This window comes from Panthera pardus, unplaced genomic scaffold, assembly GCF_024362965.1.
Source record: "Panthera pardus isolate Hobbes unplaced genomic scaffold, ASM2436296v1 HiC_scaffold_8, whole genome shotgun sequence".
NCBI lineage: Eukaryota > Metazoa > Chordata > Mammalia > Carnivora > Felidae > Panthera > Panthera pardus.
Genome location: NW_026527013.1, coordinates 140,260,334 through 140,274,256, shown reverse-complemented (window position 1 = coordinate 140,274,256; position 13,923 = coordinate 140,260,334). Strand labels below are relative to the sequence as shown.

Genomic DNA, 13,923 nt, shown 5'->3' with positions numbered 1-13,923 from the left:
GTGTACCTCAGGAGATTAACGTGCAAATATAAATCACAGCCTAAACACTTCATCTGGCCTTGGACGCTCTTCTCCCAGTGAGCTGAAAGCTCTTGTTAGAGGATGAACTAATTAGTGTTCATTCAAACTGTATGAGTTTGCAGGAAGGATAAACTAAGAATCCCTCTCCTGTGCTGAATGGAGAGAGTCCTAACACCGCAAACGTTCACAGTACTGTATTCCGAAACAACATTCTAGAAAGGGTTTTCCTGAATGCTAAATATACCCACTCAGTTTCTGATCCTGTCACACCTGTGTTGTGATGGGCTTTATAACATTTTGTTTTGTAGATTGAGTCTGAGGGTCCATGTCTTTATTTACATTTTGTGAAGTTCCCGGGAAGTGCATGCCGCTCTCTCCTCGGGCCCACACATTTCCAGCAAGGTAGATTTTATTTGTTTGTTTGATTGTTTGTTTGTTTATTATTTATTTGTTTTTAAATGTTTATTTATTTGAGAGAGAGAGAGAACACAAGTGGGAGAGGGGCAGAAAGAGAGAGAATCTCAAGCAGACTCCATGCTATCAACACAAAGTCCAATGCAGGGCTTGAACGCACGGAACCGTGAGATCGTGACCCGAGCCGAAGTCGGATGCTCAGCTGACTGAGCCACCCAGGCATCCCTAGCAACGTAGACTTTTAAATGCAAAGGTCAGAATATCTGTTTGCCAATCACTCACTTCTGGTGAGAAGGCCTGGCCCGTGTCCCCAGCCATATGGCTCTCGGCTGCCCAGATCACTAACCTCTTCTCCTCACTCCAGAGAATTTCTCCACACCGGCTTTCTGGGATTCATGTGTGGTTTTATCAACCCTGATTTATCAGCAACCGTTTGCCCCTTGACCTCATCATGATGAAGTCGGAAGTATTTCCAATTTAGAGGAGCCCTGTTCTCATGCACATACAAAGGGGATGGGAAAAGAGGTTTGGCCTTGGCTTTCTGTTCTAAATAAACACACATGTACGTGCGCACGCACACAGACACACGTCTTTTAAGAACCTGCGTTTTAGCTTTCTGTTTGTTTGCATATTAATAATGGGCATGATTGTGAACACTAATAAAAACAGTGAAGTCACTGAAAGTAGAAACTGAAATCTCTACCACTGTTGTGAGAACAGGGACCCTTTAGGAGGTTTGAGTCTGGAGAGAAGCAGGGAGGTGATGTCACGTACAAAGGGACCAGGCTGTACAGTCAGAGATACGCATGGTCACATGCAAACTTGACTTCTTTGAGCCCGCTGCCTCCCGGAATGGTTTCCTCATCTCTAAAATGGGGACAGCCCCTTTTGACGTTTTCGTGAAATATATTCATGAGACAATGTAGATAGTTCAGAAGATGTCAGCCGCTCCCCACGTGGAGCCAGCTAGCTCGGAGGTCGCTGGCACCCACCTTCAGAGGTTATATAGGCCGTTCTCTCTGAGTAAGACAACGGCAGAACAATAGAAACAGACTAAAAGAAACAGACCCAAGAACTATTGGAGAAATATTCTAGTGAAACAAAATCCGCTTGATTGAAGATAATCCAAAGCTTTGTATGTAGAGCAAACAATTATTGAATGAGTGGCCCGGAGAGTTTTGCCAGGACCACTGTTAGACTCTGTAGGACACAAAGGAAACACTGCTAATCATAGTTAAGACAAAGGACTTTAGAAGAGATTTATAGCTTTCGTAGGTTGGAGTGGAGCACTGGAGCCAGATGAAGGAAATCTCGGATATGTCTTTCTCTAATTTGATTTCAGGTCTTCCTTGAGTGACGGGGAGGTGATATTTGGGGATTAGAAATACATGTGCCCTTGTCCCCGGATGTGTGTCGAGGACGTCAACGTCACCGTTTGTGGAGGGCACACAAAGGCTGAGGTCCACTGGACTAAGGCTCATCTAAGGAAAGTTCAAAGGGAGTTTTGAGAGGTGAATCTTCAGTGTCGGCTACAAGATAACTCTGCATTCAGGGCTTATTTTCCAGGAATTCCCCTAACACGATTTCCTCTATCAAGAAGCTTTCCTTCACTTTTTTTCTTTCCTCCGGAAATAGTTGACTTTAATTGTAAATAATTGAATTGACTCCTGGGTACCTATCAGCCTTTTGGGAATGGGTCTAACATCAGTGCGTCCAGGATGATGATGGCCACTTCAGGAAGTTTCCTACAGCTTTTATCTCACTACCAAGAAGACTTTGAAGAAAATTTTTGATTTCGGACATTTTAGAAAGAGCTCTGATCGAATTTTCTTGGATGTGAAAAAACAAAGAAAGGAAAATGCTAAGGACCCAAGCCCTTTTTGGGTAAGAATGTCATATTTTTAATATTTAGCAATGTTACATACACACCTCACATATGCATCAACTCAAACACACAAAAATTAGTTTGTTTTAAAAAAACCCAAAAACTTCAATCCAAATTTATTGGGATTACAAAAATAACAGCACATTTCATTAACTCACAACAGCTCGGAGTTACCAACACATCCAGGGATGTAAGAGCATCTTTAAATAAACTGCTTCTTGCCAATACAAATCTCATAACATAAAAAAGTAGTTTATTTTCATATTTACAGAAGAAACATGCTGATTGTTTCTTAAAATTCTTTTTGGAATTAATGGGTGAGGCTATTTTTAAAGTCAGGAAACATTTCAAACTGAAGAAGGTACTTTAGAAACAGGTCACAATGCATTCGATTTAATACCGCTGAATGATTCTGCATCCTCTTCTCAAGATCATGTTTTTATCGCAGAGCTTCTGGAACTTCCACCTAGAAGAATGGGGAATTCTCTTTCAATAAAACAACACAAATGATAAAACGAAAACTATCTGTAGGGCACGTCTCGAGCAGTGTTCTCTGAAACTACCTCAGATATAGATTGATTATTGCTGTGTGATATTCAAATTTTATATGATACATTAGGTTTTATTTTTAAGGTTTATTTGTATTTTTATTATTTTTTAAAGTTTATTTATTTTGAGAGAGAGGGCTCATGCGCGCGAGTTGGGGAGGGGCAGAGAGAGAATCCCAAGCAGGCTCCGAGTTGTCAGCACAGAGTCCGACGTGGAGCTTGATGCCACAAACCGTGAGATCATGACCTGAGCCGGAATCAAGAGTCAGATGCTCAACCTACAGAGCCACCCAGGTGCCTCTATATTGTAAATGAGGTTTTAAATCACCTGAAACTTTGTGGTAAAAATTTTGACAAGTGATAATCTTTTTTGGAATATAGATTATATTCCCTGACTTTCTTATTAAGGAAATCAGGATTTTTATATATTGGTGTGCCTTAAAATAGGCCTGGCCCTTCTGGAACCAAGATGCTAAGAAGGTGGCCCAGGCTCATTCTCCAGTGGAAATGTGCCCACTGGTCACCTGCTCCTGGAATTCCGAATGTGGATGCTTGCTCTTGCATGCTGCAATATTTTAAACATTAATAAATATGTTGAGAGGTGACTTTGGTACCATCGTGTCATAGGGGCTCCCTCACTTACCACATCCGTGCCCCAAATCTGCTCTTGGGTTACTTACCCGCCTTAGCTGTTTTATGCTGCTTCCCCGAATAGCTTCCATGAGATTCTCATGAGCTGATCTCAGTGGGGTAGAAGGTCGGGAAGTGTCTTCCACTTTCTTCTCTTGCACTGACCTCAGGGAATTTTTAATTTCCTTTAGGATATTGTTTGGCTGTTTCTTAACCTTTTTCCCTTTTTTCTTCTTCCGTCCATTTTGTAATGCCCGCTGGGCACTCTCCTGTTGTTTGATGACTTCTGCAATGTTTCGAGTGATGAGTTTTTTCTCTGGGAGTGGAGGAGGAGGGGGTGGGGGAGGAGGTGGCAGCTTTTGGGGAGGAGGAGGAGGGGGGGGGTGGGGGAGGAGGAGGGGGTGGGACCACAGGAGATGGAGGGCGGCTCCTCCTCACAGTTTGGACTTTCTTGGGGAGTTTGGGGGATGACCAGGGAGAGTGCCTGGGAGATGCCTGAGGGGAAGAGCCAGGTGTTCCTCTCTGCCAGACTTTGGTCCTAAGATTGGCTCCTCCATCACAGCCCTCTTGCTGTTTTTGTTCCTGCATCCGCTTCTGCCTCTGTTTATCCATATTTCTCGTTAAGAGGCTCGTCATGCTCATTCTTGGTCCTGGGAGCTCAAAATGGTAACCCAGTCTCAGCAGCGTGGTGTTCTCCCTGAGCAGCTTGACGATCTCCATCTCCACCTGGCTGCCCATGATGTGCCTCTGGTTGTGGAAGCGGAGCTCCGTGAGCACCGTGTTGTGCTGCAGAGCCCGCATTATGGCCAGGATCCCCTTGCCCGTGATAAAGTTGGACTCCACGTTGACGTTGGTGATGTACCGGTTGACTTTGAGCATTTCCGCAATGGCCATGGCCGCGCTGTCGTCCGCGCGTGTGTTGGCCAGACTGAAGGTCTTCACCACCGTGTTGCCCTTGAGTGCCTCGGCGAAGCGGGCGAGGGTCTGCGACGTGATGTTCTCGATGTTGTTCAAGTTGACCTCTGTGGTGTCAGGGTCGTCGTTCCTTATCTTTTCCAAGGCATCCTCAATCACGGTAGGATTTCCGCAAGGGTGAATGGCAGCTGGCGACTCTGTGTTCCTTCCACTGTGGCCATTGGTCAAATTTATGTTTTCGATTTGACTTTTAAATGTCTTTGGCTTAGAGTTATCAGAATCGGTGCTGTCATAATTTATAGTTCCATTAATACCTTTCTCCTTCTCAGCTGTTCCTTCCTCTTCCTCCTCTTCCTCCTCCTCCTCTTCCTCCTCCTCCTCCTCTTCTGTATACACCTCCTCAGAAATCTCACTGTTAGTTCCAGTGAAAACAAGCTCTTCCTCACTCTCTTCTTTGTCTTCTTCTGCAACCTGAAGAGCACAGTAGCATCAGTAAATTGGTCATTTGTCAGCACATTTTTAAAAAATTTACAAAAGTAACACATGGTTTTGCAATAGATCAAACCACTATTTGTACATCTAAAAGCAAAACAATGTTATATGTCAATTATATCTCAGTAAATAAAAAACGGAAATAACACACGGCAAGTAATACAAAAGCATGTAAGGAAAAAAGACCACTCTCTTGCTTCTGACCTCTCTAGTTGGGGTGATCAGGGTTAACCTTTCATTGCATATCTTTCAAGAGCTTTTATAAACAAACACTTCATTTGTTTTCTGCAGCATAAATATCTAGAATTCAACACACTGTATTAAAATTTACTATCATTTTGTCAATTTGAATAAATGAGTCAGAACTTCAGCTTTGGAAAACCCTTGATCCATTTCTCATTCTCTTTAACAACTTGCTCTGAACTATGTGACTCCTTGTTTACTTAGAATTTAGCAAATTCAACCCTCCCTTCTGGAATCACTCCTCTGCCCTTCCTCATTTCTCCATCCCGAAGAAACAAATGACAACGAAAATACACATGTTAATGGATTCCCTTTCTGAACGCTCAAAAATTCTTCCCCCGATTTGCCTCCAGTAGCAGCTGCGACAGCCACGGAGTGCTCTGTGCCCCGGCTTGTCTCAGTGAAGCCAGAGGCAGCGGCATCCTTTGCTTCTCCAGCGAGAACCTACCTCTGGGGTAGGGCCTGGCACAGGGTCTCAGAGGCCCCGCACCACCTGAGAGTGGCCGCTGTCCCTGTTGCTGCTGTGGGGAAGAGAAGCCGAGGGGGCAGGGCTGCTGTTCTTAGCTGCAGGTCAAAACCTAGCTCGATGCAGAAAAACATTCAGGTCACCCTTTGCAGCAAATCAACTTGAAATCTCATGCTGAAGCAGGGTTAAATGAGATGGACTGCGGAAGACAACAGGTGGGAAAGATAATGGCCCCTGGCCCTAACTGGATTCCAACCATCACGTGAAACAGCAGAGAACAGTAGAAAATCTTGAAGCAAGCCATTGCCCCGGCCTCATGGTCTTAAATTATTTACCGTGTATCAATTATGAAAGACTTTCAGGCAAACACAGTCTCAATGCTATCTTTGTCTTTCCTGCTTACAAGACTTTGTACTAAGAAGCCTGAATGACCCCTTCTTTCTCTTTTTCTTGCTATCTTTTCTGATTAAAAAAAAATAAAAAATTCTGGAAATTGCTAACAGAGTCTGATTTCCCCTAATGCTATCTTTTTAGCCCTTTCTTTTATCTCCTCTAAGGCCCCAAGCCCTCCCTTTCCCCCCAGGGCTCCTGCCGCCTGAGGCATGTGGAATGAGCTTTGGAAAACACTGTGCACGTCTCCAGGTTTGTTTGCCCAGTTGCTACCACAAAATAGCCTCCAGTTATCCACTTGTTTGGAGTGGCAGCCACCAAGCGATGGCCTGGGGAAGGGGTCAGCCACTCCTGGGATAGTTATCCGGTCTTTATTTACTTACTTCTTCAGGAGCAGGAGGATGGGAAATACTACGTGCGTGCGTGTGTGTGTGTGTGTGTGTGTGTGTTTGTGTGAAGTTTTAGCTGTTTCGGTATTTGGAGGAAAGGGGCCTTCTCAAAATCTAAGGTAAACTGCCCTTCATGCCAGCCTTACATGTTATCCCCTATTCCCCGGAAGACCTTCAGGCTCTTATCTGCAAGAGATGTTTTCCCCTCAAGATGTATCTGAGAGGGGCACCTGGGTGGCTCAGTTGGTGGAGTGTCCGACTTCCACTCAGGCATGACCTCACAGTTCCTGTGTTCGAGCCTGGCGGCGGGCTCAGTGCTGTCGGTGCAAAGCCAGCTTTAGATCCTCTGTCCTCCTCTCTCTGCCCCTCCCCTGCTTGTGCTGTCTCAAAAATAAATAAATAAAAACAAACAAGCAAAAATGTGTCTGAGAGACAATATCTGAAACTGTTATCCAGCAATGAGTCTTAATGTAACATCTAAATGACACTTTTTCCAGAAAGCCTTCTTTGACACTTCCTCATATTATCCCCTCATATTATCCTTGCCATATAGGGCATTGTAATTCCCCCAGTGAAGTACTTACTTACTTACTTATTAATTAATTAATTTATTTCTTATTTAGAGAGACAGAGCGGAGCGGGGAAGGGGCAGAGAGAGAAGGAGAGAGAGAGAGAGAGAGAGAGAGAGAGAATCCCAAGTAGGTTCCCTGCCGTCAGCTTATGAACCGTGAGATCATGACCTGAGCCAAAGTCAAGAGTCGGAAGTTTAACTGACTGAGCCACTGAGGCACCCCAAGTACCTGTTTTAATTACTTGTTTGTCATTTTTCCCAAAAGACTGTTAACTGGGTAAGGACAGGGATCCTGTCTGTTTTGTTTACCTAGTGCAGTGTTTAGCATATAGTAGGAGTTCAATAAATATCTGTTGGCTGAACGGATCTAAATTGACATTGGCTACCAGCCGCTGACAGGATAGGTCCAGTGCTCAGTGGGTGACTGTCCCCAGTCATCTGGAACTGAGAGGTTTCCCAGGATGCAGGATTTTCAGTTCTTAAATCTAGATAGTCCCAGACAATCTGAGATGGTTAGCCAGCCACCCTAGGTGGGGGACACCTAAAAGAAAGACACCAGAAGGGAGAAAAGTGTCTGGAGACGGAGTTAAGAGGATATGAAAAATAATCTTTGCCTACTTCCTATGTTATCTGGCTTTTGGACTGACTGCACTGTTCCAGGTCTGCTATCTGCCAGTGCTCTGGAGTTAACCTTGATCCTTGTGAGAATGGGGGGTGGGAAGGTGGGGATGGGGTGAGGCATGAGGGCTAGTAGAGAGAACATGAATGTTGGCACTCTCGGGGAATAAATAAGGCAAAAAGAAGGTAGTGGCCAACCATGTCTCCTGATCACCTCCCTGGCATCTTTACGTGAACAAGAGGCAAGAGGCTTGGTTTTCGGTTCTGGTTCTGGGTCTACCCCTAAAGAGCTGGCTGACTGTAGTCAAATCAGTAAACCTCTGAGAGGTCTCAGTACAGTTGAGCGGTCCTCAACTGTGGTGTGTGCCATAATCACCTAAGGGGCTTGTGAGACCACAAAATGCTGGGCCCCACTCCCAGGAGATCTGGGGGAGCCCTAGAATGAGCAGTTCTAAGAAATTCCCGGGTAATGCCGATGGGTTGGGTACTCACAATTTGAGAATCGTGGTCTTGGCATCAGCAGACCTCAGTCTGAATGTCAGCTCTCCTAATAAACTGTTAACTTCAACTGAATTTCTTAACCTCTCCTAGTCTCAATTCTCATGTGCAAGAGTAAGAATTCAACTAAATAATATGAGTGAATTTATTGGCACCTATGCCTGAGACCCAGCAGATACTCAAATAAGGGGGGGGCTAGACCCTCTGGCCTCCAAGGCCCCTTGGAGATTAATGCAGCCTAAGTTTGTGTGAACCCAAGTGGACAGAGGCTGTCATTCAATAGGAGTTGAACATGGTTTTCATAAGCCTTTCAAAGCCAATGGCCTGATAACCAAGACCCCCATCTCCTTCTTGTGGTCCATATTGCACTGTTCTTCACTTACACGGCCGGCCACTCCCTCCCCTACCCACCTGCCAGCTGCCTTGAACTTTGTCCTGTGTGGGAATGGATTTATAGGCTCCGAGGCTTCTGCTCAGCCCCCCCTTGTGACTACAGAGACAGCTGGCCGGCTGGGAAAGTGCAGTGGCAGAAAAGTTAACTACCCGGAAGGGAATCGAAGTTCATCAACACACAGCCTCTCTAATTGAGCTGATAAGCCCCTGGCAGGGATCAGCAAAACCTTTGGCAGGATCAGGACGGGTTCCATCATAACGGACAACAGTCTTTGCCCTTTGATTCCTACAGATATAAAGACATTCTGACATGAAAATGCCTTTGTTGGGTTACTGCTGTGATAGCTATCTGTCCTGGATATTCTGTGGCAATTTTCATCTTTTTATCAAGGAAATTCTTTAAGAACTATAATCAAAATGTTATATTTTATATATTTTATCAGATTTTTGACACATAATCCCACATGAGGAGGGGAAAAGGACCTCTGAAAATCATAGTTGTGGAGAAACTGACCAGCCCAATCCTGGCTTCACTTTCCCCTTCCACCCCTCAGTGCAGGCAGACACCGTGGCCTTGGCAGACCCTGGCTTGATCCCAGTGGCCCTTCCCGCAATGATTGACATGAACAAGGCTCACACATATCTTGCTACAAATGTGGCCCACACACCCTATCATCAAGATCATCTAACAGTGCCTAGATTAGTATTGTGGAAGTCTTTGCCATTGGATTCAGGCCATTTTGATTTTAGATGATTCTAGTGTAGCCCACAGGTTTTAAACTGTTGCTCCTGACCTGTGTTATTGCACAGGTTCAGGAGTTTATTATACTGTATTCAAATTGCTATTTTCCCAGAGCATAGTCTTTTGAACTTTCCTCTCTTAACGATCTGTAAGGCAAATCCGAAGTAACTGTTTACTGGGCAGAACACAAGAGCTTAAAAGACCCGAGCTCTAATATAAGCACATTTTCCGGTCTCAGGATCACCATTATAAAGCAGGAAGGAATCTTAGAGGTTATCTACTCAGGCATGTTTAACTTGGGTCCCCAGGTGGGTTTCAGGATGTAGGTCGTCATTTTGAAATGCCATGTAAAAGGTTGTGTGTGTATGCACAAGACACGGACAGTATCTGCAGGAGAAGTTTTGTAACTTATCAAAATCTCAAAGGGGTTCTTGATTTACAAAAGAAACCCTAGATTCAACTCCCTCAATGGACAGGTGGGAAAGAGAAGCCTGCAGAGATGGACTATCTGTTCAAGGTCTAACAACTTAGGGACAGCACAGCGACTCGAAATAAGGCCCCCTGGCTCTCAGTCCTGCGTATTTCCCACCGCTGCTCACTTTTCGGTGTTGGAAAAAAAAAAAAAAAAAAGAATCATTTTTACTGTAGTCACCATTACAGTCAAAGCAACCAGAGTACCCACTTCTGTCTTTATAGAAGGAAGTAAATCTACCTAACTGCAATATATATGTAATGTCACACACACTATGCCACATCAGCAACTTGTAACTGAAATTAGACTTATGTTTGGCAATATATCTAAACCCATGCCTTGCTTGTGAATTATTTTCCTCTTGAAAATGCCATCTTGATTGACTAAAAGTCAATCGAAGGATCCCAGCTAATAATTTTACATATTATGTTCCCCTGGGTGGCCTGAGGAATTGTTCAGTAGCAGGTGCAAATGGGTTATGAGGAAAGAAAAGTGAAGAGGACTAAAAAGTTAGAGAAAACAGGTTCCCGGGTTGGGGGTGGGGGTCGGGGGTAGGAGTAGCTAAGGAAAAAACCCGAGAGCCTACCTTTCCACACTCCCCCAGCCTCTCCTTCTCCAAGAGTTTTTGGGACTCCTTTTCCCAATAGGCCATCAGTGCCTCTCTGCTGAATGTCCCCGTGGGGGTTTTCTCGGTCAGACTCTTTTGCCTTAGCCCCACGGGAAGGCTGTGATCAGGTTCAATGTCTTCCAACTCCCTCTCTAGCTCCTTCAGCTCCTCAGCTGACAGGGAAGCGAGAAGTTCATCCTCATCGATGGATTCATATTTGCTAAGTCCTCTCCTGTAGCCAAAGGTAGACATGGTCCCTGCTTTGTCAGACCCACAAGGAGCTTGGAGAACCAGGCATTCAAGGCAGCCGGCAGCAGGCAGGGAGGCAAGTAGGCAGGCTGGTCAGCAACTGGAGCTCAGAGTGGCCTTTTAAGAGCGGTGATACAGGGCCGTGACAATGCAGAGAGGGGGTGAAAGCATGGGCTGTTTTAAGCAGCAGACGTCAGCTAGACATTTGAACACAAAGAATGTCACATCGGTGGTGGACGGAGGTCTCAGAACCAGCGGGGATTATTAACATACTGGCCAGGGACATATTTAGCTGAGCCTGATAGCTCATGAGGACAGGCAGGGAGTGTTGCAGATAGGGAGTAACACAGTCCTCACTTTGTATTCAAACAACAGGAGAATGAAATTTATTTTGACAATGACTTGCTCCCACCACCATGGCCATGAAAAGATTCTTTGATTACAATCTCAGAGGTTGAGAAATGACTACACATCACTCTATAAGCAGTTATTCAGGTTCTTCTAAAATCATATTGTGGGTGGCGTTGATGGTAACAGAAGGCTATAATAACATAGAGGCTTAAACTTTCATTGTGTTTTTGCAGTTTACAAGCCACTAAGCATAACAAGTCCCGTGAGATGATTATCCTCCTTTACAGATTTTGGCAACTGAGGCTCTGAGAGATTAAGTGAAAACTTGGAAGCTGGAAGTACAGAAGTGGCTTTCTCTACTGCACAAAATGGCTTCTTTCTCTTCACTCAGAAGTATTAGTACATAACTAGATCTGCAAATAAAACTCCAAAAAGACAAATAACAATGCTGGGTATAGTTTATTAGTGCTAAGCACTTTATATATTTTTATCTCATTTAACCCCACAGTCCTGTCAGGTGTATTTTGTCATCCATATTTTACCAGTACAGCCACAGAGAGGTTGAGTAACTAGCCCACAGCCACAGAGCTAAAAAAGTGGTGAAACTAGAATTTGAACCCAGATTGGTGTGTGGGCTGAAAGCTGAAGGGATGCTAACATGAAATTATATCTATATATTTGTCCATATTCTTATGAGTGTGAAAAAATATATACATACTTTATAGGAGTTCATCAATATATCATTTTAGCAGACAGATATATAAAGAGCCGTTAAAATGTGTATGCATAGAAATATACACTTATTAATACATGCATAATATGCCATACTTTGTTTATTACGTTCTGCAATTGGTGAGTATTTGGGTTACTTCCAGGTTTAGGCTGTTGTAAATAATGCTGTGAACATGTATGTGCAAGTCTTTGTGCAGTCATATGTTTTAATTTTTCTTGGGTATATAGTAGCAGTAGAATTGCTGACTTATATGGCATATTTACATTTAACTTTTCAAGAAAATGCAGAGTTATTTTCCAAAATGGCTGCCTCCAGTTACGTTCCCATCAGCCATGATGTGAGTTCCAGTCTCTCTGCCTCCTAATTCGTTCCTGCCCATCTTTCTGATTATAGCCATTTCAGTGGGTATTAAGTAGGTCTCACTGAAGTTTTAATTTTCGTTCTTCTTATTACTAGTAATGTTGAGCATCATTACATGCGTTTATTTTTACCTCGATAAAGTATTCTTTGGGACAAATCTTACAGTCATTCTAAGTTGGGTCGCCTTGTTACTATTGGTCTGTAAGAGTTCTATAACATATTCAGGACTTCAGCAAGTGTATGGTTTGCAGATATTTTCTTCCACACTGGTGTCTTTTGAAGAGTCTACTGCTTGAATTCTTGGAGTTATCTAAGAAATGGTTCTTAATCCCAGATCAGAGATTCTCATTCTTATGTTTTCTTTCTGAGTGTTCTATAGTTTTAGGTGTTTACATTTAGGGCTGTTACTCATTTCAACTTATATTTGCATATGTATAAGGTGAGGGTCTAAATTCATCTTTTTGCATACAGATATCTGATTGGCTTAGCAACTTTTTTGGAAAAGACTATACTTTCCCCTATTGAATTGCATTGGTGCCTTTGTGGAAAATTTATTGGCCATAAATGTAAGGATTAGTTTCTTGGAGAGTCAGTTCTGTTCTATGGATCTATATGTCTATTTTTATGAGATACCGCCTTGTCTTAATTGCTATGGACTTGTAGTGCCCGTTGTAAGTTCTCCAACTTTTTTTTTTTTTTTTTGCAAGAATGTTTTGGCTAATATGATCTTAACTCACTCATGATGGTATTCTGCCTCCAAAAATAACTATGACTCTTCAATGATACTGATGAGAGTGATGATTATGAAATTAGAAATGGTGAGTTCGTTGGTTTTTTATGGGCTGTAGCATATACCTTTTGTGTAACCTCACTGGTCACACACTTTTTTTTATGTGAAAATGGGTTTGATTTTTGGAAATGACATCAAATCACAATAGCCAGATTTGGTGAATGAGATGAGAGTTATTCAGCTGTATAACACATGTTAGGTAAAATAATGACTTTAGCTGTATAAAAACCTAGGTGTTTTTTGAAAGCAAAGAGATGAGAAGAAAATACAAGGGGTATGTAATTATGTACAAAAAAAATAGTGGAATTGTGTTTTTCCTCTTTCTCCCGTCCACCCCCCTCCCTTGTTGAATTTTTCTGTAACATTTTAATATTATTTTTATTTGACAGTTGATTAAACACACACTTTATGCCAGATTCCTATTTAGGTGCTGGGGTTAGAGTAGTGAAGAAAACCAACAAAATCCCTTCCTTTGTGGAGTTTACATTCTTTAGTTGGAGGAAACAGACATAATATAAATAAACAAATAAATACAAACCATATCCGGCAGCTCTATGGAGAGAAATAGAACAGGGTAACAGGGAAGAGAGAAGGTTGTGGGGATAATATTGCATGCAGGTAAGATCTCTATAATAAGGTGACATTTGAGCACACACCTGGAGAAGTAAAGGCTTGATGCATGCAGATTGTAATATATATTTGATGTGACTATAAAATAATTACTGAGATATTCTTGGAATCAGATTCTAGGCTTTCAAAGGGACTTTGAAATACATAAGTCCTCTATCACTGCATAAGTGGTCACCTAGAGTTTGCTTGAACACTTTCAGTGAAAATTATACATTAGCAAAAATTCATTTCATTGTTGGATAGCTCAAATCATTAAAAACAATGGTTTTCTATTGTGTTGTAACTGGTCTCTTGAAAAAAATCACCCCATATATTTTTGTTTTCTCACTGGAACAATCCAGAATAAATTTAGTCTCATGTGAGTTTCTTCTCCCAAATCTTGGATGGCTGATGAATGACTTTGGAAATGAATCTGGAAGAGTGTTGCTCTATGACAGCATCACTGGAAAAAAAATTAGGGCGTCTTAAGGACAATACCTTAAGAACAATGGTCCTTAGATATCTTTGTGTATATGC

At 42.8% G+C, this 13,923-nt stretch overlaps 1 protein-coding gene across 1 annotated transcript; it reads right to left on the bottom strand.

Annotated features, from left to right (window-relative positions):
- Positions 1-2,424: 2,424 nt before the first annotated feature.
- LMOD2 (leiomodin 2) lies at positions 2,425-10,700 on the bottom strand. The gene is given in 4 exon segments (XM_019452611.2): positions 2,425-2,786; positions 3,549-3,881; positions 3,883-4,884; positions 10,274-10,700. Coding segments are annotated over 4 exon segments (1,635 nt in total). The 5' UTR covers positions 10,547-10,700; the 3' UTR covers positions 2,425-2,759.
- Between the last annotated feature and the right edge of the window lie 3,223 nt (positions 10,701-13,923).